The sequence below is a fragment of the Festucalex cinctus genome, chromosome 8 (assembly GCF_051991245.1).
Source record: "Festucalex cinctus isolate MCC-2025b chromosome 8, RoL_Fcin_1.0, whole genome shotgun sequence".
Lineage (NCBI taxonomy): Eukaryota > Metazoa > Chordata > Actinopteri > Syngnathiformes > Syngnathidae > Festucalex > Festucalex cinctus.
In genome coordinates, this window is record NC_135418.1 from 14,130,935 (window position 1) to 14,157,902 (window position 26,968).

Genomic DNA, 26,968 nt, shown 5'->3' on the forward strand with positions numbered 1-26,968 from the left:
GATGTTTGGGAGTGTGTTCTTCGAGGGGAACTTGAAAACTTCGCTGCGTTTATCCAGCACATTTTAGCGAGCGGACGCTAGATAGGAGGAGCGGCCAGCCCAAAACGGTGTTCGACGAAGCGGGAACGTTGCGGGGTTCTCAACAGCTTCGATTTCCGGCCAACATGGATGATTTAGGTAAAATTTAGCGCTACGTTTCAGTAACATGCGGGTGCTTTTGCACCTTCGTGTACGCGAATACGTGGTTTAGCAGGCTTGTTTGTGTGAGCGAAACACGAATATGTCCAAGTTTGTGTGCCAAGCTGAGTGAAAGGAAAGGCCTTACGTGGTATTTAATTAAATGTTACCTTCAGGTACATTACGAAAGTCCAATAAATTTCCGTGTTTATTAGTTGACGAGGAAATGCGAACCTGGCTTGGGTGGGAACTTCAGGGCTTTCTAACTTTTAATGCTTACAGTCATTAATTTGATTTTGGCATTTGATTAGAAGCTGTTCGTGAGCTGGGTTCGACTGAGGGTGAACTACGAATGGGTTGACAGGAGTGGCATTTAAAGGCTACGAAAACAACCAGGCATTTTTAAGTCAATAATTAACTGTACTGTCACAGCGGTGGTGCGTTTATGTTCAAGCCCAGCTGGAGTTAAAATACGGCCCTCCACATTTCCTTTTTAGTCAGCTACTTGAACCACATGTTAACAGTCATTTCTATTTAGGATGAGCCACTAACTTGTGTGATCTTTCTCAAGTGTAAATATTTTAAGTCAAATACTCCCTTGTGTGTGGGGAAAAAGTGCTGTGATTAAAAAGAAGAGGAGAAGTAGGCTAATTAAGCCATCACAGCATGTTGGGACTTTTTTTTTTTTTGGCTACACTGACATTGTGGTCTGAGCTGTGAAGTTAAGTTTAGGAATTAATTTGTTGTATTTGCATTCAGAAAATCTACCTGCATCTGTGAGGTGGAGACAGACCTCCTCCAAGTCTTTGCTGTATTGCTTGAATAATCTGCACACTCTTGTCCAAGAGCAGAAAACTTTGACGATCCAGATATGGCCACACCTTTAGTTGCTAACGTGGCGGGGATGACACTTTACAAAGAATTAGTCATTCTATATCCAGTCAATGTTTATGGATAGCTCCTCGGTTTACACAGCTCTCATTGAAGTGGCTGCATAAAAAAAGAATGTCATGCAACCCAGTAAAATGTCCATGTCACGTGGTTGTAAATAATATCATGGTTTTGGCTGCGGTCTCAAAACTTCTGGTTTCACATGGGGTGTATCAGGCTTAGTGTTTTGTCTACTGTCTGTTTATAATTATTCAAACAGCTTTTTGGGAGGTGAAAATGTTTATCCGCCACCCACAAGAGAACTCCGTCATGTATTTTTAGCAGAGAAGAAGAGTCCCTCTTCTCAAGTGATGAGGCAGCAGCAACCTGAAACCTTTGCCCTCTTTCGCTTTGGTCTCTGATCCCACCAGGCAGCTTTGCTTTCTCCTCATCCACAAGCTGCACAGGATCGTGAAATGTGTAGTGTGACCCAGCCGTGGGAGCAAGGGGTGGGTGGGATCAGGCCACATGAAAGCATTGTGCCACAGCTGGAATTCATGCTCCTTCTTGCTCCACCCACTATCTCCACGTAAGCATACAGGTGGCCAAACGCGCAGAGCGCCGTTTAAAAGCTGGCTGGAGTTTGCAGCAGAGCAGATCAATGCAGATTGTAAATTTTGGTCATCTGCTTTTTCTTCCACTGGAAACATCAAGCGGAGCGATGATTTGAATTGCTTTGTTGTTGACACAGATGTGTTTAATCTTCTCGTGATGCCGTGACATTTCTCATGGCAAACTTGAATTGACCTCGCCTCCTCACTCCCCGAAGTTGAACCCAGGCCATGCACGAGCTAGACATGGCTGTCAAACAGCCTCCTTTTTCTAAGTCTGATGAGCACTACCTCTCGGCTCTGTTCCTTCTCATTGTGATTTGCCACACTGTCATTTTAGTGGCAGCGTTTTGAAGTTAGGCAACTCCCCAGAGCGTTGTCAGCTCAGCCGCCGCAGCGTTGGAAATGTCACTCACAGAATGAGTGTGGGCGACGTACTTCTTAAATGAGAACTGATGTAGCCTAGATACTCTTAAGTCTAAATTTAGATTGGCAAATTCTGTTACTTGAGATTTGCTTGACTCACTTTTTGTAACAGAGTTCTTCTTACCTACATGGTAAATTGTGGACATTGAATAATTCCAGTTTGGATTGATGTGTCTGTAGCCTCTTTGACACAAGATCCTTAAAAACCTGACACCCATTCCCAGCACTGACAGCCAATGAGGCAGAAAATTGCCAAGCAAAATTGTGCCCCCATTTTTTTATTTTTTTATTTTTTTTTAACAATAATATGTACTATGCAGCTCCACTAGTCTCAACATGGCTTTCTGATTATTTTGCATATGTGGGACATGGATTTTGCCACTTGCCGTCATCTGAAAATGACATCACAGTTGTGTACGGCTCAGTTACCCAATAACAACTCAGCTTGCCATTGTCACATGACCAAACTCAGGAAACAGTTGAGCTATGATTGAGCGTTACCTGAGACCTGAGCAACTGTGATGTCATTTTCAGTCGACAGCAAGTGGCAAAATGGCCGCTCCTGAGATCGATCGAAATGACTGAAGTTTGCTGCTTAATTAATATTCCACAAATACATTATTCATCATAATGCCTTGTTTAAACTACACAGAATGTTGTAAATATTTTTTGGTTGACGTCCTCTTTAAAGGATGTTGGGAAATATTTTGTTGACCTTGAGCAGCCCACACTGGATGAATGTAACTTGTGAGTTTTTGCGGGAATCCCTCCTTCATTCCTGCAGGGTTTTGTCCATCTGTTTAACTTTGAAGTAAACTTGCTGAAGGGCTTTGAACCATATGTTGGTCGACACACTTGCACACACATTCACGCATACGCTCGTCAGAACACAGTTTGCTTGTGTGGACAGGTGCCGTGACAAGCAATCAATACGGCCAGCCATATCGTCTCACGTAGGTCTCAGTCTCTAATGTGTTGATGAAACCAACTCAACTGTTTTAAAAAAAAAAAAAAAAAAAAAAGTATTCAGGCTGATGTAGACAAACCTACATCTGTTATCTGCCTTGTGGCAGTTCAGTAAGCTCGTATTTGTTGGGGCCACTCCTTTACTTACTAAGTGCATGATTTGTGACAGGAAGTTCCCTCTGTGCTGTGGTGACAGTCAAGTGCATTGTGTGCCGCGAACCAGCACTGCAGGTCACAAACTCTGTGAGTTACTCACTGCCTTTTCCTGCGGACTTCCTCAATGAGATGTCTGAGCCGAAAGGAGCAAATCCTAATATCCCGAAATCTCTTTAGTTGTGTGCTCTGCTTTCTCAGGTCCCTTCAGCAAACCAGATTTTGAAGCTAATGTTAAATGGCAAGAGTCAATATATACACGCAGCTATATGGTCTGCACTTGACATCTAACCGAGTGTTAGCTTTTATGCACTGTATTCGGCGAAACTTAATTTCTAACACGGCACTCTTTGGCCTATTAGATTTTTTTGTTTTTATAATCAGAACAACATTCCCCTTAACAATTAATGGAAATAACCAAACTGTTCCAGGGTCAAACAGTTATCCATGCATCCATTTTCTTGACCGCCTATTCCTTACAAGGGTCACGGGGGGTGCTGGAGCCTATCTCAGCTGGCTTTGGGCAGTAGGCGGGGTACACCCTGGACTGGTTGCCAACCAATCGCAGGGCACACAGAGACGAACAACCATCCACACTCACAAGCACACCTAGGGACAATTTGGAGCGCCCAATTAACCTGCCATGCATGTCTTTGGAATGTGGGATGAGACCGGAGTACCCAGAGAAGACCCACGCAGGCACGGGGAGAACATGCAAACTCCACCCAGGAAGGCCGGAGCCTGGACTCGAGTCCTCACAATTGGGAGGCGGACGTGCTGACCAGTCATCCACCGTGCCGTGGGTCAAACAGTTAACGTCATAAAATATTTATTAACCATCTTCTTCACGCTTAACACGTGTACGTTACAAGTTAACTGATTTATGAGACTTAAAAGTCAAGCCAAAAATAAATAAATAAATCCTATATGATAATAGTCTAACCATGGCTAACAAGGCTAAAGAATCATTGAACAAGAATGCTTTGTTATTGTTATATAATTCATACCTGACCTATTGCATTGAAGTGTGGGAATGTGCAGCCAAAACTTACACCAATTCCATCTTTCTTTTACAGAAACGTGCAGTTCGTGTTATTTGCGGTTGCGGATACAGAGACCACACTAATCCATTATATACAACTAAAAACTTTTAAATTGGATGAATTAATGGAGTTTAACCGTCTCAAAATAATGTTTAAAGCCCATCATGAAATTTTACCAGTTAATATACAAATTCAATTTAAAAAAAAAAAGAAGTGAAAGTGAGTATCAATTAAGAGGAACAGATATTTGTTCCAAAACAAAATATAGTCTAAACAGGCATTCCGATTAATATTGTGTTTATGGAATATAAATTAAGCGGCAAAATCCACCAATTATCAATCCTAGGCGACGGACATTTTGTCACTTGTCGACTGAAAATGACATCACAGTGCCAAAGGATTCAGCTTGCGAATGTCACATGACTAAACCCAGAAAACAGGTGAGCTGTGATTGGTCGTTACCTGATCATATAGGCACTGTGATGTCATTTTCACAGTCAGTTCCTTTTCAAGTTCTATTTCTCCTCTTTGATATCACATTTCCAATTTTGGTTGAACTCTGAATTGTATCACTCTATCAGTCTTCAGCTGGCAAGCTCCTGTTGGGTAGAGGCAGATTCAGTGACTCCTCATGATTCTAAAGCATTTTCACCAATTTGTCTTCACATCCTGATCTCTTGGAAAATTTATGGTCATAGTGGTGTGCACTGCGGGGTGAGATAACACACTGCTCTTATATCAGGAAATGTTGTCAGTAAGTTGGCACAGGTTTAATAAATGTACAGCAATAAAGGCCTTTGATTCATGGGCAAAGATAAGGGTTACTTCAGCCAAGTGGGGCAGAGCAAAGCCGAGAGCTATTTTTTTCCCACAGCCATTTATAACATTTGAGTGTATTCTTTTCCTAATTCTGTTCACTATTGATTAGCCATGCAGGCAGGATCTGCAAATGTGTCATACAGTATTGATTGTGTACTGGTGAAGGTTGGCACTTTCCTGGGATCCAATCTACTTGCAGTTTGATTGAGACCTGTTGTCAGAATCTGGCAGTTGATGACTATAGTTCAGGAAGTTTGATGTAGATCCTGTATGGTAATGGCTCTCTTACATCTGATCATTTTCCAGTGGAGTGATTTGCTTCTGCTTTGTAGCAACTGTCCTCTCACTTCACTTCCTTGTGTCCTGTCCTCCTAGAGGGGACAGAGAGCAGCTTGTTTCTGTGCCTCTGACCTACTTTACTGGAGGAAATACACCAACAGACCAAACCGATTGGCTGTCCGGGGGGGGGGGGGGGGGGGGGGGGGGGGTCTTTCCGCTCCGTTGTTTTATGTATACCTGCTTCCAAAAGTTTTTTATTTTTTTATTTTTTTTTTTACATTTTTCAGACCTATTTTTCATTCTTTATTTATCACCATGTCCAAGTAAATACATTTCACAAAATTACAGTTCGAGTTTCTGTTCACGAACCAAAATGCTCATGAACAAAAGCATTTTGGTGGACCAAATATACCAAACAGAATACATCATTAATACAAATTTAGGGGTGCTTAAATACCACTTTTTCCCAGACTGACACCACTTATGAGTACTCATTATTTGAATGTCACCGATACCACTACAAAATACCGATACGGCGATAATCACAAGACTAGTACTTTTGGTACATAAAAATTCCCCTCCAAAAAAACAATGACAGATCATTTTAAAACCTATATGCCAAATTTGCCAATAAACATTTTTTCCTTAAAATTGCATGAAATGAATGGCAATTTTCTGTTCTTTTAATTTCTAGTCCCTGACCGTAGAATTAAAGCCACTAGGTTAGGTATCGGTACTGGCCCACCCCTATAAAAATGACATGCGTGTATGTATCAATGTTTCTGTCATCTAGTACAAATTATTTGCAATCCAAATGGATCTTTTCTCTTTTTTTTTCTTGTCACTGTTCTACTCCAATTTCTGGAAAACAAAAAAACAATATCGCACTTAATGGATCTGTGTTAAGTGTCAATCGATTTTAAACTGCCATTCTTATTAAAAGCCCAGCCTATATAATTTATCTGCCTTCAGTGCGATGATGTCGTTTATTGGCAGGAGCACATCAATGCATCAATTTAAACCTCCTGTTTACTTCGCATCGAGAGTGGCCAGCAGACCCCCACCCATGCCTGTCATTGGGCGGTGCGCCAGACAGACGATGTGAGTTTTGAAGGATATTAGAGTGTCAGAAGCAGAGTTATTGCATCTCGGGAGTGCCCATCAGTCTCTGAAAGGCGGGGCCTTCAACACACGCAAGATGTTTGGGCAGATCTTGTGGCACTGACTTATTTGAGTTTTGTTGTTTTATGATAAGTCAACAAACTTCGCTGTCATGCTCCGCCTACACATAATGACAATTTCTTACCCCGGAAAATTAATGTTGATTTATTGAGTGTGTTAATATCAATGAAAAAGAAACACTTCAAGCAGGCCTTAGCAGCACCTCAAATGAGTCGACTCTATTATCTACTTAACGGGATGTCTTGTGTTCTGGGGAGGTTATTTTTAGCTCCTATGTTTCATGTTCAAGCACCAAGACTCGTGTGCATTGTGTTGTTGTTTTATTGTTGCACCTGTAGTGCTTTTAGTGTGAAGACCTGCTGAATTTGTCTGCTGGCCCCCTCGGGGGGGCCATCAACTGCAAGTGTTGTCGTCCAACAACTGGCGTGGTATTCATTGTATGTTATCACGCAGCGCACCGACAGGCTGTCTTACTCACAACACGACATGAAAGGCTGTCATATCACATTAGACACTCCCTCACTTTGGTTCGACACACTTCTCGCGCTGCCTCTTGAAGCTATCGTGTTCAGTTGTTCACCACTCATGTGGACAACGAGCTGCGGCATGTCAGGAATTTATATCAGCCGCATCAATAATACGGGAAAGAACCAAAAGAATTACAGGAAGGAATGAGTTGTTGGACGACGGCGAGCACAAATGGAGAGATTTGATATTCATGTAGTCTTTATTTTAAATGTCACAAACATTCAAAAGTTGAGATGAAGCCATTGTTTTTCTTGTTTACCTTGAGTAAGCGAAGCAGCCGTCTTGACTCTATCAGATCAGTCAAGTGTATTGATTTGTGTGTGCTAATATTATGATGTGTGTCAAGAAGACACCCTATGTCCTGCCTGTGTTGATGTCCTTGTCAGATTAGTGCTCTGAACTTATCATGTGCAATTACCTTCATATCGTCACTGTCCTGTCAAAAACACGTCAATTTTTGGACATAAGTGATCTTATATTATGACTTTTTTTGGATGAAATTGAACGCAGACATTATATATTATTCTTATGATTTATATTCTGTTTTGAGCTGATCTTACTGTGGTCCCGCACAGCATTGTTCACAATGTACTCCTTATATGGTTGTCTTTCCATACCCTTCTTTCCTGCAGATACCTCCCTCCCTCATTTTAAATCCTTTCATCCGCTCGCCTGCCGCCCAGATCTCGTCAGCCCCTTTTTATCTTCTTCTCACTTCCTCTTTCACTTTCCTGTAATGAAGCCCCTCCATGAAGCAATGTCCGTGTAATTAAAAAGCATACCATTCATCTGAGAGAAGGGAGTCTCCTCAGTCGGCATCAACCCCGCATTTTCGCCTTGAAAGATATGCATGTGGACACTTGGTGGTTTCATTCGCTGTCTCATTGCCATGCTTCATCGTGTCAAGCCTTTTGTGCCCTGTCGTGTCACTTCCTCTGTGTCTGTTGATTGGAATTGCTCAGATTGGACTGATATCAATTGTAAACTGGATTTACTGTACATTTAGAGTGGCTCAATGGCTTTGTTTGTCTGATATGAGTCCTTCTTTGGGTTCAAATCTGTACCAAAAATAAAGTAAAACTTATTAAATACTAAAATGTCCAAACAGACCAACCAGTCTTTAACTTGAGGACTCAATGTTCTTCATGTACTGTATGTTGGGACTGGTACATGAGAGCGCTTGTTGAGCTTTTGTTTAGTACAAGTGTTCTAGAAAATAGGATGTCAAAAAGGCTAATAAAATTGAAAACAAATGTGCAGTGATTCCTTTGATCGCTCAACGGAGCACGTTTCATGTGACTTGATTTGGATTCTGTATCATGAAATAACATGTAAACTCTGTAGTGTGTCCACGTTAGGAATGTATTGCTCTTGCTCCGAACTGCCTTGATTTATTAAAAAATAATAATAATAAAATAAAAATAAAAATAAAAATAAATCATATTGGTATACAATTGTTGGAAATGAGTTTTTGGAAACTGGTTATTTTAGTGGGCTATTGTGATTTTTCTCACTTTACTGGAGGTTAATTTTTGGCCACAGGAGAATGCATGCGTTTGTGGTATGTCCTCTTGGCAGAAGCAGATGACACACCTCTGTATTTGTTTAGTTTGCGGATGAGCCAGAGCACGCCAGACACACTGTTCAGTGAACAGATACGCTTCAAAATATCCTCATCACTACTATTTCCTGTCTACTCTTTTATTGTTTACACCATTATTCATGCCACTTGGTAAATAAGCTTCACATTTCATCCACAACCTACATTGTCGTTTACAACAATTAAAATTGTGTGTAGCCTGAGGGTTAATGTTTCAGCACTATTTCGGAGCTAAAAATTGTTTTCAGTGAAAGCCAGTTCAGATGCACAGCTAATTTGATAAGCATCCCCAGTGTAAACCATCTGGACTAACATCTGTTGACTGACATCTTCAGCAGCTGCAGTAAGGCTTTGTTCTGAGAACAGCAGGAGTTTGGCCAAACGACACAATGATTTTTACGGAATTTTCCAGTGAAAATAATGATTGTGTTGTCTTTTTAGGATTTGTTTTCTTGAGTCCTCTGTAAGAGTAACCTGATTTTATTTAGAAAGCCATATTTGTTGATATGATTTAAATAAAACAAAGTGTACTAATTTTAACATCAACATCAAATCTTAACTCCATTAGGCGAGATACCTTGATTGTTAGGGATTATTGTCCAATTGACAGAATTGATGATAATAATACATAAATAAATGACAAAATAACCCTTGTATAATGCATATGAACACACAGCCAGAGCCGTTTATCTTCTGTGCTTGGGTCGAGCTTGGTGTCATTTGCAGGTGAATTTACAGGGAAATCCAAAATGACCCTAAAGATTTAAAGTAGAAGGAAGCTCACTTCAGAGACCACTGCTTGCTTTATTCGCCATATTGTTGTTTGGTTAAACACAGCTTTAGTCCATACAACGTGAGTCCATGCAAAATTGTCCTCCACTGGCCAGTAGGTGAATCGATTCAGAGGATTTGCTGAATCAATATGGAATTGTGGGGAGACATTGTTGAATGGACATTTGAATTGTGTGGGGAAGTATTACAATGCATTTATAAAGCGATATCACCCACCTCTTGTTTAAACACAGGAAAACCACACATACGCATCTATAAAACTAGTACATCCAAAAATGTTGACTTCCCCTTGTACTGAGGCGTGGTGACTACAGATCTACTGACCGTATGTGAGAGATGATAATAATTTCAAAATCTATTTTAATCCTACTCGCAAATCGTTGGCTCCAGCGGTGTACACAATTTTGCATAATCCACAACGAAACACCAAGCAGTGTGACTGTAAACAGAATCTCTGCTGTGCAATCTAGTCTACTGGCATGTGAGCCATGCTATACATGCTAATGCTAACTCAGTCCAAGTGGATCTGCTGTGGCTCTGGTCCTGTGTCCCCTTGCTGTCTGGGAACTTTTACTGATGATACAGTGCTATTCTAAGCGTCAGATGTTCCTAATGTTACAGTTTTGATCTTGCTGTTGTATTTAAAGACCAAATTTGACGCTAAGTAGCCTGCGAGGATCCCAGAGAAGGCCAGACAGCAGTTGTTTAGCATTTAGTTGAAGAGAGTCATGACCAAAAGACAGACTGTTAACGTTTGCGTTGGAGGGTGTCATTGCTTATAAAAGATCTGCTTCTTCGTTGCCAGAGATCATGAATAGGCTTGACGTGGACCCAGGCACATTTCTAAAAGGACATATACATACTACTAATCTGAGAAGCTAGTGTTAGCTTTTACCTTTAATAAGTGCTGTTGCCTTTTTGTTTTCTGTTTCATTTCTTTTTGCTCTATAAATTGGTTATATTCGATTACTTGCATTTAAGTGTGTGTAAAATCAATTGTTTCATGTACTGTACGCGATATTGTGTTTAGCTGTCTTTGTTTCATTGTGAAAATAAAGACAAGTCAAGAAAAACAATTCAGGAGCTGTCTTAAACCATTAATACATATTGGCTGATTTATGGTTGTACAGCTTACTGGTATGTTTAACACACAGCTCAATGACATGAATTAAAACTCTTCTTACGTGATCTGACTCAGCCAAACAAATGGTTCTTTAACTCTTTTACTGCCACACGTTATCAAAAAAAAAAAACTTTGACATGACAAAGGCTTTCATCGTTCACGAAAAGAGATAGAATGCTTCCATCTGCTGGCCATAGTTAGTGTTTTTGATTCCACAACCCATCGACTAGGCAACTCTGCACTTAGACGTTGCACTGAGAAAAAAAAAACTAAAATAAAAAGCTTAGTTGACGTCATTTAACGTTTATGGCGGCATACGTCGTGATTTTACTGATTGTTATTAAATGTTTTTGGCGGTCAAAGAGTTAATTTCCCTCATCTCTAATGTGTGTAACGTGCCAACGTTGGAAGACTCCTGTCAGTCGTCTTTTGCGTGCTTGACTTGCTCACTTGAAGCAAGTAGCTAACTTGGTACTGGCATGCCACTGCTGTGAGGGGAACCCTAAATGCCCCTGCCATGTTGTAACTGCAGCATAATGTAATGGAGACACTCCATGCATAAGAAGAGGTTCCACACAGATGAGGGTCAATGAATAACTCAAGAGTGATGTGAAGGGTTCCAATTTTGCATCTTGGCATCATCTTCCCTATATCTGCATACCTGTTGTGGTTGAGTGTACAAAAATTTAAATTGACTGTGCTTTGTTTAGTATAAGCTTGACGGTAGATACGTGGACAGGCTGAATAAAGTGCATTCTGTAGTATTTTGATGTATTTGCTAAACTTAAGTATGCAATATAAAATTTTTATTCTGTTTTTCCTTAGATGCTTTGTTGGCAGACCTTGAGTCCACAACATCCCACATTTCCAAACGTCCACTTTTCCTATCTGATGAGACGTCCTACGCTCTCCCTGTTGGAGGTCAGAACCAACAAGAAATCTGCTTTTCACCCCAAGACCCACCCATTCCATCTGAGAAAACTCTCAATGGAGTACAAGAAATAGACGTAGATGTGCTTGTAAGTATCAATAATGATGAAGATAAATTTAGGTTGGTCACTAAAAGTTTACCTTCATTTAAACGTACTCTAATTGACATGTGACTTCCTTACCTCAGTCAAGAGATACCAGCAGTCCACCTCAACCCTTTGGAGAAGATGACCATGTATACAGGTGAAACAATTAATTGAGAACAAAACATAACCACAAAAATAGTAAATTTGAACTTAAGATACATTGTTTTTATAATTACATTCTGACCATTGTTATGATAAAAAAAATAAATCAATGCTTCAGTAATGCCATCTTATACTGTATTGCATAGTACAAGTTTTGAATAGATGTTGAATGTCTCTGCTTTATGTGCAGTTTTCCTAATAAGCAGAAGAGCAATGAATCTTCACCTGCCATTAATCAGTCCTTTGGCAACAACCTGTCAGAGCTGGACCGCCTGCTGCTGGAACTCAACTCTGTCCAGCAAAGCACCCCCGCATTCCCTACTGAAGGTTTGCCAATTACCTGTTTCAATCCAATCAAATCAACTTTTCATAATGATGTGATTTACAATTTGCTAAAAGAATAAATTCTGTTATGTTTTGTTTTTTTGTCAATAGAGGAGGCGGCCCCACCGCTGCCAGCCAGCATCGTGGTCCAAAGTATTCAGGAAAACGGAGTGTCCGTTCCATCCCAGGTCTCGCCACCTGTGTTGGAAAATCCCACACGCAGTGCTGCGGTTCGAGGAATAGAAGACGTACGACCAAGCGTGGAGAGCCTTCTTGATGAGCTGGAGAGCTCAGTGCCCTCGCATATGTATGTGAAATTCATCTGTCATAAGACGGAGCATTGTTCGGACAAGTCAGTTATTGAATGTGCACCATTCTTCCTTTAGTCCTGCTCCCTTGTTGGTGTCTGACGGGCAGAGTGATGGACAAGAGGAAACGCAATCACAGCAACAAGCAAGAATGTCTGCGTCCTCTGCCACACGAGAGCTAGATGAGCTGATGGCCTCCTTGTCGGACTTCAAAGTTCAAAGCAATGTGAGCTTTTTTTGAATTTGTTAATTTGAGAACTGGTTTGTATGTCTAACTCTAGATTAGTGGTTCTTAACCTGTCTTAAATCAAACCCCAGGGGTTCGGCAGAGGTCAAGACATGCACACACTCGACTCAAATGATTCGTGTTATGTCCCGCTTGGCCATCATTGGCTTTAAGTGATTGCTCTACATTGCCGGGAATTTATATTCAGCAGTCGACTTCCAACTGTTTGATGGTACATTGTGATTTATTTTTTTATTGTAATCCTTTCATACTACCTCTGTGAAGCAAAAAAAAGAAGGTAGTATAATGAAGCATAAGGGGTTCCACAGGGTTCAATTCTGGGGCCTCCACTGTTTTCATTGTTTCTGCTGCCCCTGGGTTTCATCTTAGTGGTTAAGAACCACTGCTCTAGATACATTTCTACATCTAACACGATGAGTTAAAAAAGAAAATTGGGTTGTGTAAGCCCGTTCTTGTTATTTTGTGTGTCTGTGAAACATTCCCTTCCATTCCCTTCATCTCAACGTATTTTTCTTGGTCTGTTTCTCTTTTCTCTATCACTGTCCATGTCTTTGTTTTCACGTATGTATGTGTTCCCGGTAGTCTGACTCTCAACTGTCAATGAACCAGGAAGTGGTAGAACCCTTATATCCTGCGGCCTCACCCATGATAACCCTTGACACTCTGTCTTCAATTACCCGTATTGACTCATCTGTGGATATTTATCCATTATCTAGTTACACCACATCCTCCTGTACCAATCTTCCTCTGGAACTCCACATAGATGAAGACGGTTGTTCAACCCCTACCTTCACCGCTAGTTCGACTGTCACCGTCACAACATCCAAAAAAGAAGCTGGTGGCATTGTCACCTCAGAGATCGCTCGTTTGGAGAGCTTCAGTGTTTCTAGTACTCCAAAGCAACCCATTGAAACTGAAGTTGGTAGCTCATTTAGTCCATCAATTACCGAAGTCGCTACTAGTAAAGCCTCGAGTTCATCGGGAAAGAATTCAAGTAGTTTCACTTCAGAGCCTGCTGCTCGGAATCCCTGTTTAGTTGATGTTTCCAACCCAAGTCCACTGAGTTTGTCCAAACAGTCTGCGAGTATGAGCCCAACTCCTAAAGATTACAGTCCAGCACCTGTACATCATGGCCAACATATACTTGAAAAGAATGAATGTCCAGTAACATCAACAACTCCGGAAACATTGCCAATGTCTACTAGCCCGGTAACTGGTCCCGCAAAAATATCAGGTCAGGTTTCAAGTAGTGTTCCCAAGAGTCCAGTGTTAATTCCAAAACTTTCAAGTCCAGCTCCAAAGCTCGCAAGTCCTGTGACGGTCCTCAATGTCTCTAGCTCAGTAACTGATTCCAAAAGTTGTACTCCAGAATTGGCCCCTCAGATTGCACACTCAGTAACACGTCCAAAAATTTCAAGTCCAGCAACAATTCGAAAAGGTGAAAGTGCAGCTCCAAAGAGTCCAGCTTTAGTCATCAAAAAGACCTACATGGTTGCAGAAGCTAGTAGTAGTCCCAGAAATTCACCAGTTTCACTCTCTGCTGTGCCCTCAACTAGCCCATCATCCCCGCCTACCAAAAACCAGCGAAGTGAAATAATGGACTTAACCTGGCCATGCCGGGAGCCTGTATTGGATAACGCCTTAGATAAGCTTTTGTCACCTGAGTCCATTCAACCGGATGCGAACCAGCCACCTGCTTATTATGCGCCTGTGGATGAGTACAGACCATGGGATGAAGATGATGATGGCACGTACCCAGATGTGAGCCGAGAGGGGACCCTGTCGCCGATGACGGAAGCCAGTTGGCTTGATGAGTGTTTCACCCCCTCCACCTGCCCAGGGACACCAGATGCAACGCTGGTTCTGCCCACACAGCAGCCATCTGCCATAGAGCGTTTGTCTGCTTCTGGCCAAGTAGGAGATGCATCAAATCAGCTCCAAAAAATGAGATGGCATGAAGGAAATGAAACTGTAGGAAATATTGGGAGAGAAGTTCCTCCACTAGCTGTAAAAAAAAAAAGTGTTGTGTGATGCATGGAGTGTCACTGCATAAGAATTGCAAAAGGCTCTTAAGGGATAGGTTTGTAAAGGTTTCTTGTGGCTGATGTCGAAAGAATTACTAATAGGATGACTGCATGTCCCTACTTGCCTGAGTCTACAATTCTGTTCGGCATAGGACCTCTCGCCTGTTATGTTTACGCAACCAGCAATGATGCAAACGTCAAGATTAAAACTTTTGCCAGACTTTTTTTCTGGACTTGCGACGGTAGAGAGCGACCGATATGTTTTTTTTTTTTTTGTTTGTTTGTTTGTTTGTTTGTTTTTCCATGGCCGATATCAATGCAGATTGGTAGTCAAGGAGGCCAATAACCAATATTTGGAGCTGATATTCACTTTCACTAAAAGGTAAAATATTGGTGTCAAAATACAAAAAAATAAATAAAAAAAAATACCCGTACAAACTCCAACTTTTAACTTTGTTGTTGTCTTTTTTTTTAAGCATAATTGAACTTTTTCCCCTTTTTTTTTTTTTAAATCTTAGTCAATAGACAACTTGTTTTAAAATTATAACAAAAACTTATGGGACCTCCCAGGATAATTAGCATGTCTTAAAAGCTAAATAAAAATTTAAACAAATACATATCTCCCTATTGTTTTCTACAGTACACAAAATTTCAAAATATCTGAAATGTTAAATAATTTAAAGTTACTGTGTGACGTTTTTCCATTGCTGTAAACGTTACCATTCAAAACTGACACTTGTGGAAGCATGAAACCAGGCCACTAATCAGGAGCAGGAGTTCACAAAGCTGCATTTTCATATCGTCTTTGTCCTGTGGGGGGAAGGAAAAAAAAAACATTTTTTTTTTTTTTTTTTTTTTTTTTATTAACGTTTTTGGAATGTCTGCATTTAGTTTCAACCCCTAAACATATGAAATGTAAAAATAATAATAAAATTAAGTAAAATTAAAAAAAAAGACAAAAAAAATGCACAATGACGATATGCACACAAGACACAAGAAAATCTAACTCCTAACACGTCCAGAAACAGTCCACCAATCAGGAGCAGGGGTTCGTACTTCTAAATTTGCATATACCACTTATAGTAGCTTGCCTCCGCGGCTTGGCTGGAAGGAAAACGCTGAGTATCCACGAAGCAACGTCCTGAACAGGCCAAAACAAATTCTTCGGACTATACCTTTTAAAAAATACAAAATTTTTGCTTTGTTTCAATTTCAAACATAAACAGAAGGTGCAGAGAGTTCCCAGGGTTGACCTATTGATCTATTATCGGCCATATGATTCTTCAAAAATGCCGAAGCTGATATGCGTTAAATTGCTGAATATCGGCACCGATAATCATCCTGATTGGTCTATCCCTAAGCAACAGCGGCCGATCAACTCTTATGGCCATGTTAAAATCAGAAACAAGAAATTACAAGTCAACAAAATTGCCATTTAAGTTCATGCAATTTTCTGGAAGATGCTATATTTGGATAACTAGCACATGATCTATCATTGTTTGGGTTTTTTTCTGTGGGAAATTTAATGTATCAAAAGTACTACTTTCATCGGTGGTGACTAGGGAGGTTGAGTTTAATACTATCGGTTTAAAAATAGTGGTATCGAACGTTCCTAATATACAGTATATTTTCCCCTTGGTCCTCAGCCTGGCTTTTGCTTGTGCAAGCTGCTTTGCAAGTGTTTGTGATGGCTCTGTATTGTCTTGAGTCTCCTCTCCGGCATGCCATTCCTCACTTCCCAATAGAAAATGGCTTTTTTTTTTTTTTTTTTTTTTTTTTTTTGCAGTGACAGACGAGTGACTTTTTTTTTTTTTTTTTTTTCTGTCCACAAGAAATTCAATTGGGGATAAGTGTGTGCAGAGCATTTGTTTGGAGTGCTATTGATTGATCTTCCTGTGCTTGCAAACCCACCGTGGATTTTTGCACAACCTCCACTATCATCTACTCTCCAGCTCAAGTCTGTTATCCGTCGCACAAAAGAGACCGCCAACGTGCATCCCATGTACAAGGACGGAGTAGTGCGGCGTAAAATGGGGCCCGTAATTGTGAATAAGAGTAATTCACAAGATCGGCTCATTGAGGAGCTGCAGGGGAAACTGGGAATCGGCCGTGTGGAACGCCGGCGTAAACAGCAACCCGATGACTGGCTGACGGAAGGCGTCATCGTGATGTCAAACCCGCAGCGAATACGTGAAGAAAGGGCCCTGCCGCCAGTGGATAAGGTAGACGTTCGAGACACAGCATGATGACATTCAGTTCAAATCTAAAATTGAGTTTTGGTGAGTGATCTGGGTCATAAGTGGAAAACTCGCTTTGTAACTTATGATTTCTTCTTATTCTTTGATGATCTTGTGCTTTTACTCGCTCTTCTTTGCCATTTCCTTTCTCACTCCCCCTCCAGATCATCATCCCTCCTGAGTCTCCTGTCCCCCAGAGAAAAGTCCTCTCCCCTCAGAAGTCCCCTCCAGCTCACAAAAAGATACCCCCAGTAAAACAGACACCGCCGCCGCTACCGCTCCCTCCACCCCCTCCGACGCCTCCCCCCCCTCGGGAACCTACCCCGCCGCCCCCCAAGGAGCCGACTCCTCCCCCAAGGGAGCCCACACCTCCCCCTGTCCGGCCCCCTCCGTCACCAAGCCCCCCGCCCAAGCCCGTCACACCACCTCCGCCCCCCAAGGCCTTTATGTCAGTGTGCTGTCAGACAGAGTATGACGCCCTCTTTCCACCTATGCAGGCACGGTTCACCTCTCTTCACCTCTTTTCTTATTTCTCACCCTAAAATAATTTGATTTGATGGCCTTTAAAACTACTGGAGCCATCTCTGCAGTTATTTACTTAAGCGTTGCAACTGCAGTTTATACCTGCTGTATTTATGGCAGCCACAGGGTTGTGCGATCCTTAGGTCTGTTTTTGGCAGCCAGCTGGAAACGGATAACATAACCTCTTTGCGTGTCGCCTGTAACCCAGTCAGTGCAGGTTATGAGTGGCGCTGACACCCAGTGCTACGGATAGCGAGCCCCTTTTTCTAATTCGGATGTATGACCGAGCCCAGAGTTGTGTGTTCTGAATGGAGTTCAAGAGCTTAGACGCAAGTTGAGGGTCGCACCTCCTGGCCGTACGCAGGAATGGTTGGCTTGCGCCGCTACTGAAACTTCATCTGCCATATGACTGCACATTTACCGCTACACTTATAGCTTGTCCCACTGGACACTCATTAATAGGTGCCATAGCTCAAAGATCAGTATACCAGTTCATCATCACCACAAATAGGGTGCATTTAAAAAAAATGTTTTCGCTTCAATAGTCTCTAACGTGTTAGTCTTTAACACATATTATATTTGGGATAGTCAATAAAACTTTTTATCAGACAGATACCAGTGTGAGTACTCAACAATTGAGTAATTACCGCCCGTGCCGATACCACTAATAGGCTACAGATCATTTTAAAGGAAGATCAATATATCCCAATATAGCATTTTTTTTTATTAGAATTAATGGCTGTTTTCTATTTTTGTAATTTCTAGTTCGTGATTGTAAAACGGCCACAAGACGATGGCTGAAACTGGTATTGGCTGCTGTTGTGAGTACCGATACCTTGAATAAGGCTGGGTACCGGCCCAATAACGATAACTGGTATTGATAATCTCTCTTTCCTACTTTAATTGTTGTGAAATTAGAAATCCAAAAGCCAGATCATGTAAAGCATATACAAAGGTTTTAAAAGGATAGCTAATTTGGTTTGGTTAGGTCAAAACTAGGGATGGGCAAGTAATGGTACACCAGGTATCAGCATTAGATTGATATTGGCCTTGTTTTAAGTTATCTGGTACTTGTGGAGGCTGACGATACCAACCACCGATATTAAAGGCAAACCAAATCTGATATTGAGTAAGTTGTCCTCGGCCACGTATTTGTTCACATTTTTTTCCATTGTGTTAAATTAACTTTGAAATATAAAAAGTAGTAAAGGTATTGGTGAGAACTCGAGTGAATACTCCGTACTGGTATCTGTCTGAAAAATAGTGGTATATCGAACATACCGAGTCAAAACAAAACTGTGGGATGAGATTCCACCACAATTCATTTAGTCAGTTAATGGTATCATCCAAACACTCTTGTGCATCCAATATGTGAATTTGTCACATGAAGAACCAATGTTTGCTTTTAAATGTGAACATTCCATGAACCAAAGACATGGAAATCATGAAATTATAACAGAAATAGATTGACACACACACACACTAAAGGAACTCCTAATCCTTTTTAAGATGCATCATCTAGTAAGATAAGTACCTATAAAATCATAACTTTGCGTTATTGTTATGAACATCCTTTTTTTTTTTTTCCCAGGCAATTTTCGGCCTGATGCTAAAAAAGTAGGATGAACAGTACACTACAGTATATGCCAACAACAACAAAAAGGAACACAATGTAAACATTTTTTTTTATTTTCTGTCCTGAACTTCATCACTGACCTGTCTGAAGGCAGCCAAGAAAGCCTGAAAAGAGATGTGGTCCATTTCCTGCCTTTTTAACCCCTCGTACTAATTCTTTAAAACTTGTGTTAGATCCAGTCCCAGGGAAAGACGTCTCCTACAGGGCCACCCAAACCCGCCAATAAACTGGACAACATGCTGGGGAGCCTGCAATCCGACCTGAACAGACTGGGAGTCCAGACTGTAGCTAAAGGCGTCTGTGGTGCCTGCAAGAAGCCCATAGTTGGACAGGTGATTCCATTTAATCTGACACTTAACAAATGTGGACAACTTGCACATTTTAGTAGGTCACGTCACGATCATAGCATACAAAATAAGGATTATTTGAGATTCTCCCTTGCAGCTCATTTGTATGTAATCCCTTGTGCGGGTGCAGGTGGTGACTGCCATGGGAAGAACGTGGCACCCTGAGCACTTTGTGTGCACCCACTGCCAGGACGAGATCGGCTCCAGGAACTTCTTTGAGCGCGAGGGGCAACCTTACTGCGAGAAAGACTATCACAGTCTCTTCTCGCCAAGATGCCACTACTGTAATGGGCCCGTACTGGATGTGAGTAATGCATACATGTACACACTCATGCCATCACCTAATGTACTCGTGCATGGGTGGGGATATCCTTTAGTTATTTATTCATAGGCTCATGGAACATGGCCATTATTGGATGAGTGACTTCTTGTGTGGTATAGACAGACATGACACACTCGTATCTTTATTTCCATGCACGCACAGTTCCAGCGTCCCTGGAAGGGGAAGTAGGCAAGCGGACTTTAACCAGGGAATGTCCAACGTTAGTCACTCCCAACATTTTCCAATGCACTGCTTCAGGGCTTGTCTGACACATACACAACTGACTTCTCTCAAAAGCAACTGGCATGAATAAATAGGCTAGTTATGAAAAAAGAAAAAAAGCCTACTATGCTGTTCAAATAAGACCCAATACAAAAGCTCTATCAAAATATTTTGATTAATATTGTCACCTATGAGAGAACCAAAATATTACAGCTCAAGTGACCAGCTTAGTAGTAAAAGTGGAAATGGTCCATAGTGTTGTCATAATTCGCATTTTAAATTAATACCCCTCTGACCACGTTAGTCAAAGCTGTGAATTACATGGGGAGCACAATTTTTGTTACATAATCTGAAAGCTATTTTTGACAAAATATACGTGCGGACTCCAAAACGTATGTCAGCTTTGGTCTATTGTGTCAAGTTTTTGAGCTATGGAATCCCTTTTATCTTTTTTTTTTTTTTTTTTTTTTTTTTATCTGAAATTGGTATGCAAATAAAACACGATGGAATATTTACAAGCTTTGAAAACTGCAAAAACAACTTAAAACATCATAGAACATATAACGGTATGCCCATGGTTACAAGGCTGATAGAAAAAAAAAGCCAGAATAATCTTCTTAATTGCTATTATGCTAGCTTTGTGTTTGCAGATATTGATAGTTCGCACCAATTGGGAGCTGCACACGCCTCTCAGTGCACCGTCGCAATTGTGACTGCATAAACAAGTTGCCACGTAGCTAGCTAGTGGAATTTTGCTGACCTGGAGGGTTAGCTGTGGAGAAAACAGCTTGACGTGGTTGAAAAAAAAAAAAAAAAAAACTGACTGCAATTTTGGAATCCGCATGCCAATTTTATGTTCAGCCTCAACAGATTTTTTTTCCAACTTTTTCCCCAGTGTTATCTTTGTAAATGCAGAATTTGTGTTAGTTCTTTTATTGCAATTTGTTAGGTTGTGTGCATATTGTGCAAGTGTATTAGTATGTTGCATTAGTATGTTGTGCTTGGCATAATCTTACATTCGATTGATTTCCATTGATTTGTTACAATTACTTCATGTAGAGTACTGTACTGTAGTTGGTCTTTTGTGATCTTGCACCCCCTTCTGGTGAGTTTATAAGATACATATTATTTATACTGTACGTGTAGGCACCACACTTTACAATGAGTAATGTGTTGTTTGAAACGTATGACATATTTCCATACACTGCAAAAAGGACCATCGGAAATTTAAGAAAAAATGCAATAAAATAAGAAAATTTTACTTAAATTTACCTGTAAGATTTTGAAAAATGAGAAAATAATACTCAGCCCAGATCAACCACAGCGGTCTTGAAAATACTATTTTTAGACTAAAAACAAGTAATGTTGACTTTTTTTTTTAAGCTGTAATAAGGAGAACTATCCATCCATCCATCCATCCATCCATCCATTTTCTTAACCGCTTATTCCTCATAAGGGTCGCGGGGGGTGCTGGCGCCGATCTCAGCTGGCTTTGGGCAGTAGGCGGGGTACACCCTAGACTGGTTGCCAGCCAATCGCAGGGCACACAGAGACGAACAACCATCCATACCCATAACCACACCTAGTGACAATTCGGAGCGCCCAATTAACCTGCCATGCATGTCTTTGGAATGTGGGAGGAGACCGGAGTACCCGGAGAAGACCCACGCAGGCACGGGGAGAACATGCAGACTCCACCCAGGAAAGCCGGAGCCTGGACTCGAACCCGAGTCCTCAGTACTGAGAGGCGGACGTACTAACCAGTCAGTCACCGTGCCGCCATAAGTAGGAACTATTTTCTTAAAATACATAAGTATTTTTTGTAATACTTTTGATAACCTAGCCTGAGTGTCAAGCAGGGAGGTAACAGGTCCCATTTTTATTGTCTTTGGTATGACCCAGCCAGGGATTGAACCTTCCAATTCTGAGGGTAGGCTGTGCCACTAGACCACTGAACTGGTACTTGAACAAGGAAAATTCAGCTTAGCAAATATAACGAAAGTATATTATTATTGCGCTTTTGTCTGATTATTGTCATACTTGTATTTTTTCAATGTATGTTATTACTAGATTATGCAAAATCTTAAAATAAGAAAATTCAACGTAGGAAACCCCAGTTCAGGGCCTTTGATGTTGGTTAGTTGTCATCTTAAAATGTGGAACATCCTTGTTTTAAACCTCACATTACTTAAAAGTGGCTGTTAACACTCAATGCCAAGACTGCTTGAGCAAATAAGATCATTAAGTAATAAGTACTGAATCTTAAAATGAGTACAATGATCTTGTCTGACAATTTCATTTGAAGTAAAAATAACTTGTCATGGCAAAATAAGCAAATCTAGGTTAAATTTAAGAAATTACTTTACTTATTTAGCTATTTTTGACAGTCAAACATTAATATTTTGCCTATAATAAATTTGATATATTCATTATTTTTCATGTTCAATTAGTACCTTTAAAAACACATTTTGCAACTTGCTGTCGCCTGAAAATGACATCGCAAGGGCTCAGGTAACCAATCACAGCTCAGCTTGTGAATGTCACATGACCAAACCTAGAAAACAGGTGAGCTGTGATGGGTTACCTGAGCCCTTGTGAGGTAATTTTTAGTCGACAGCAAGTTGCAAAACGTGTTTTTAAAGGTTTTATTTGTCAGTGAAAAATAATGAAACTATCAAATTAATTATAGACAAAATGTGAACTTTTTATTGCTCTAATGGTCTAAATAAGTGAAGTATCCCTTTTAAGATTTGAGTTTTTGCAGTGAAAAATGAGCGGTGCCTTATTGGTTTCAAATGTTAGTAGCTTGGACCAGCTGACCGTGATTGTCGCCAATCTCACAGAAAGTGGTGACTGCCTTGGACAAGACTTGGCATCCCGAGCATTTCTTCTGCGCCCAGTGCGGAGCCTTCTTTGGGCCAGAAGGTACGAGAGCACTCCATGAATACCTCGCGCGGGTCGATTCAGGTTGGCGTTATTAAAAAAACATGTGGGAGTGTCAGCATGAATCATTTCTTCCATGCAGGGTTTCATGAGAAGGATGGGAAGGCGTACTGCAGGAAAGACTACTTTGACATGTTCGCGCCCAAGTGCGGAGGCTGCGCCCGGGCCATTCTGGACAACTACATCTCCGCACTCAACTCACTCTGGCACCCCGAATGCTTTGTCTGCAGGGTGAGACGTCTACTTGACAGAAATAAAGCGCCCTGTTTGTTTTTGTTTTTTAAGTAAAAAACAACAAAAAAAACGCCCCATTTGATTGCGCGCTGTCGTTGCCAGGAGTGCTTCACGCCGTTCATCAACGGCAGCTTCTTCGACCACGAGGGTCAGCCGTACTGCGAGGCGCACTACCACGAGCGCCGCGGCTCGCTCTGCTCGGGCTGCCAGAAGGCCATCACGGGCCGCTGCATCACAGCCATGGGCAAGAAATTTCACCCGGAACATTTTGTGTGCGCTTTCTGTCTCAAGCAGCTCAACAAGGGCACCTTTAAGGAGCAGAACGACAAGCCCTACTGCCACGGTTGCTTTATCAAACTCTTCAGTTAGGCTTGCGCGTCTTCCCCTTGCTCGTCTAAACTGTGTTTTTGTCGAAGACACCGTCACAGATTCACGTTTGCGACTTGTGACGCCATAGGGATTTTCTTGCCTGCCCGAACTCTCAGGCTTTTGCTAAAGGTGTTTTATCAGCCAGCCCAAAGAGATTTTTTTTTTTAGTATGAATTATTTACAACAGAACACAAATCTCCTCGTGTGTTCGTGTACGTTTAAAGTTTGTCAACTGCTTGACTGAATGCATTGCGGAGAGCAGTTATGGCATTTTTGCAGCGAGTCGGCGTGAATAATCTGTAATCAAACCTCCAAGCAGTTCTTGCCTTTGCACTCTCCAAACGCAGGTCTCTTGATGAGATTGTCACACGGTGAATTTTACAAGCTAGTGTGACTTGTATTTTTATACTCTCCAGTTATAGTGCATATATCCTCCCCAAAAAAGATCAGATGCTTACTGGCTTCAGGTGCTTTTGTACCTTTTTACTAAGACTGATCTGATTTTGAGTTGATCAATGATGTAATTGATCAGCTCAGCAAAATAAGACCTTATGTTATATTCAATATTTATCTGTGCTTTTTTACAGAAGAGGGTTAGGGACAGTGAAGAGGGGAAGGGGGGTTGGCAGGATTCTCACTTTATTCTCAGAATTCTGACTTTAAGGTAAGAATTCTGACTTTAAAGTGAAAAGTCTCACTTTAAAGTCAGAATGTTGAGGAAGTCAGAATCCTGCCAATTATTATTTTTTTCTTCACTGGCCCTAATCAATCCCCTTGTAGATTTTTGAAGAAGTTTTTGGGTTTGATTTTATTTTATTTTTTGCCCCCTATGATTTTCAGTTGTCATGAATTATTCATGTTTTCTCAATTTGTAAGCCGGGCCAGTCCCTATCCCCCGTGAATGGTGGTGGTCGACTGTAGAGTAAATATAAATGTTGTTTATATAACTACTGGCTACATCTTCTGATCGAATCAGTGATCAATTATCACGTTTTTTTTCTCAAACTCATTGATCAGTGATCGCCCCCCAAAAAAAAAAAATCCTGATCGTGTAAATCCTACTTTTTACCCTCACTCAAAATGTAATCGGCGGTAGTTGGCAACCTACTGGTGACCTTTACACATTAGTAATTTTATACTGCAGGGAGTAACCTTATTTTTGTTTTTCTATTCTGCCATTCACTTAGAAATAGGCACGCTGAGTGATGGTTGACTTTTGTGCATTTTTTAAAACAAAACAAAGTTGGGGGAAAAAAATTCCATCCGTATTCATGCACAATTTCTAAAATTGCAACAAATTATTTTCAGTACAAATAATGCATCTGTTCAGTTTTTCGTACTTTTACAGTTGTGAAATGATCGCGGTATTGAATACCAAAAAAAAAAAAAAAAAAAAGGGTTTATGCTAGTGCATGCTACTGTTTATATGCTGTAGTTTTCTAATCACCAACAGCCAGCTGACATCACAATCTGAATCTACAGTAAATTTCTATGCTGTCGAGCGTTAGACAGAACTGCGTTTTGTCGCCGTTTTGATGAGAATATATATTTGTAATGCGTATTTCTGTGGAGAGAGCTGGCTCTACTGGCATGCAGGCTGGTGGTAATCCAACCTGTTTTCTGCCATGCACACACAAACACTTTTACCAGCTTGCGGGTCTAAGAAAACCCAATGCTCTTTTTTTCCCTCTTTGAATACTCAAGCTATGATGTTGCTACAAGTGCCAAATGGTAGCAGATTGTTGTGGGCTATATGTTATTTAGTCACGCCTTGACTTTTTTCCATTTGCTTATTTTTCATCATTGAGTGTGCCAGGTGTTTCTTATACATGAATAGTTGTAAGGTGGAGGATACAAGGTGCCAAATGTGTCAATGCAATAAGGTCGAATACACTGTGTGGTCTTGCCTGTGATTTGAGCCTTTCTGGTGTGAATTCAGGGAGACTTTTGTCCTCTGTGCTGCATCTGCTTTCAAAACGTGCACATGTTCACTGTAAAAGAAGAGCAGGGAAGGAAAAGATGGGAAAAGCCCTTGGTGAGCTGACAGTGACTGTACACATCCTGCCGAGTTAAACATTCACATTTATTCACATATCTCACCTTCAGTTTAGACTGTTAGCCTGCAAATGTTAGCAGAAATAGACTTTTATTCTCCATGTATAGTCTTCTTACAGTTACCACGTAATTTCTGCCTGTAAAGGAAGATGAGCTTTTAAAGGGGAAGTCAACTCAAAACATTTCTTTTCCCCACTAGTCTAAACATGTTTTTTTCTGATTAATATTGCGTTTGTGGAATTTGGAATATGAGTTAAGCAGCAAAAGCCATCCTTTTTGATCGGTCTCAGGCGGCGGCCATTTTACCACTTGCTTTTGAATGTAAATGACATCACAGTTGCTCAGGTAACAACCAATCATGGTTCACCTATTTTCTGAAGCTGATACCTCATTGGTTGTTACCTGAGCAACTGTGATGTCATTTCAGTCAACAGCAACTGACAAAATGGCTGCCCCGTGAGATGGATAAAAACAGATGGATTTTGCTGCTTAATTTATATTCCGCAAACGTAATAAATTAATCAGAATGTCGTCTTTAGATTAGTGGGGGGCACATACAACATATTGTAAATAATTTTTGGGTCTGACTTGCACTTTTAAGTGAGATTAATTAAGCAACATATGTAAGAAAATAATGTGTGATCTTGAGGATTTTTTTTTTCAAAGGAAGTGGCTTGCTTGGTTGCTTATGCGGGGCCTGATTACAAATTCATTGAGCTAACTAATGCAAATAAAATAACCTTTTTTTTCTGGCACTGATTTGTGACTTTTGTTGTTAATATTCCTGCTTGTCAACGCAAAAGTTAAACAGTTTCAGTCTGATAAATGTTGTTTTTATTATTATTTTACACAAGTGGGGGGGCATTATGCAAGCAGCCATGTCTCCCCTGTTAGCTTAAAAAAAAAAACACACTTTCCGGGAAGCAAAAATTGCCATAAAAAAATGTGTCCAGAGGAACATTCAGTTTTACTGCTGTGTTCAAGGAAAGTCGGACTTTTCCCGGAGGTATGCGCTGGAACAGAACACCATTTGGTGAAGTCAGACCCCGACTTCACCGACTGACCTCAATCTGACATTATTCGACATGGGTTCATATAACACGTTACTTGACTGCGTTAACCTGAAAAGCAATTTATCTGAATCACTCAGCCATCTTTATTGTTTACATTTGTCTCGATCGCTTTAAGGTCAGAACTGCAACAATCCGAGTGGGATAAATCCGACTTCTTATCTTCCTTAAATGCAACATAAGAATTATAATGCAACACACTTTTATAATGATATAACACGTGTATGTTGTTCCAGTGACACAACCGTTAAAAGTTACTCAAAACTATCCTGTTAGATACGGTGACTTCAGAACATGATGTATTAGTAATGTTCCCCCCATTGGCAATTTCTACTTGAGAAGCAGAAGATTCCGCTGTAAA

The 26,968-nt window shown here is 40.8% G+C and overlaps 1 protein-coding gene across 1 annotated transcript; it reads left to right on the top strand.

Annotated features, from left to right (window-relative positions):
• Nucleotides 1–26,292, top strand: LOC144023957 (paxillin-like). Its single transcript, XM_077529945.1, has 11 exons — nucleotides 1–177; nucleotides 11,395–11,588; nucleotides 11,687–11,742; nucleotides 11,938–12,074; nucleotides 12,183–12,378; nucleotides 12,458–12,605; nucleotides 19,219–19,377; nucleotides 19,523–19,696; nucleotides 22,780–22,861; nucleotides 22,962–23,110; nucleotides 23,216–26,292. The coding sequence occupies exons 1-11, from the start codon at nucleotides 165–167 to the stop codon at nucleotides 23,480–23,482; spliced, it is 1,575 nt and encodes a 524-aa protein (XP_077386071.1). The 5' UTR covers nucleotides 1–164; the 3' UTR covers nucleotides 23,483–26,292.
• The last annotated feature ends 676 nt before the right edge of the window (nucleotides 26,293–26,968 follow it).

Coding starts and splice junctions, on each gene's coding strand:
- LOC144023957 (XM_077529945.1), top strand. Junction 11,589..11,686: donor AAATAGACGTAGATGTGCTT/GTAAGTATCAAT, acceptor TCCTTACCTCAG/TCAAGAGATACCAGCAGTCC. Junction 11,743..11,937: donor GAAGATGACCATGTATACAG/GTGAAACAATTA, acceptor CTTTATGTGCAG/TTTTCCTAATAAGCAGAAGA.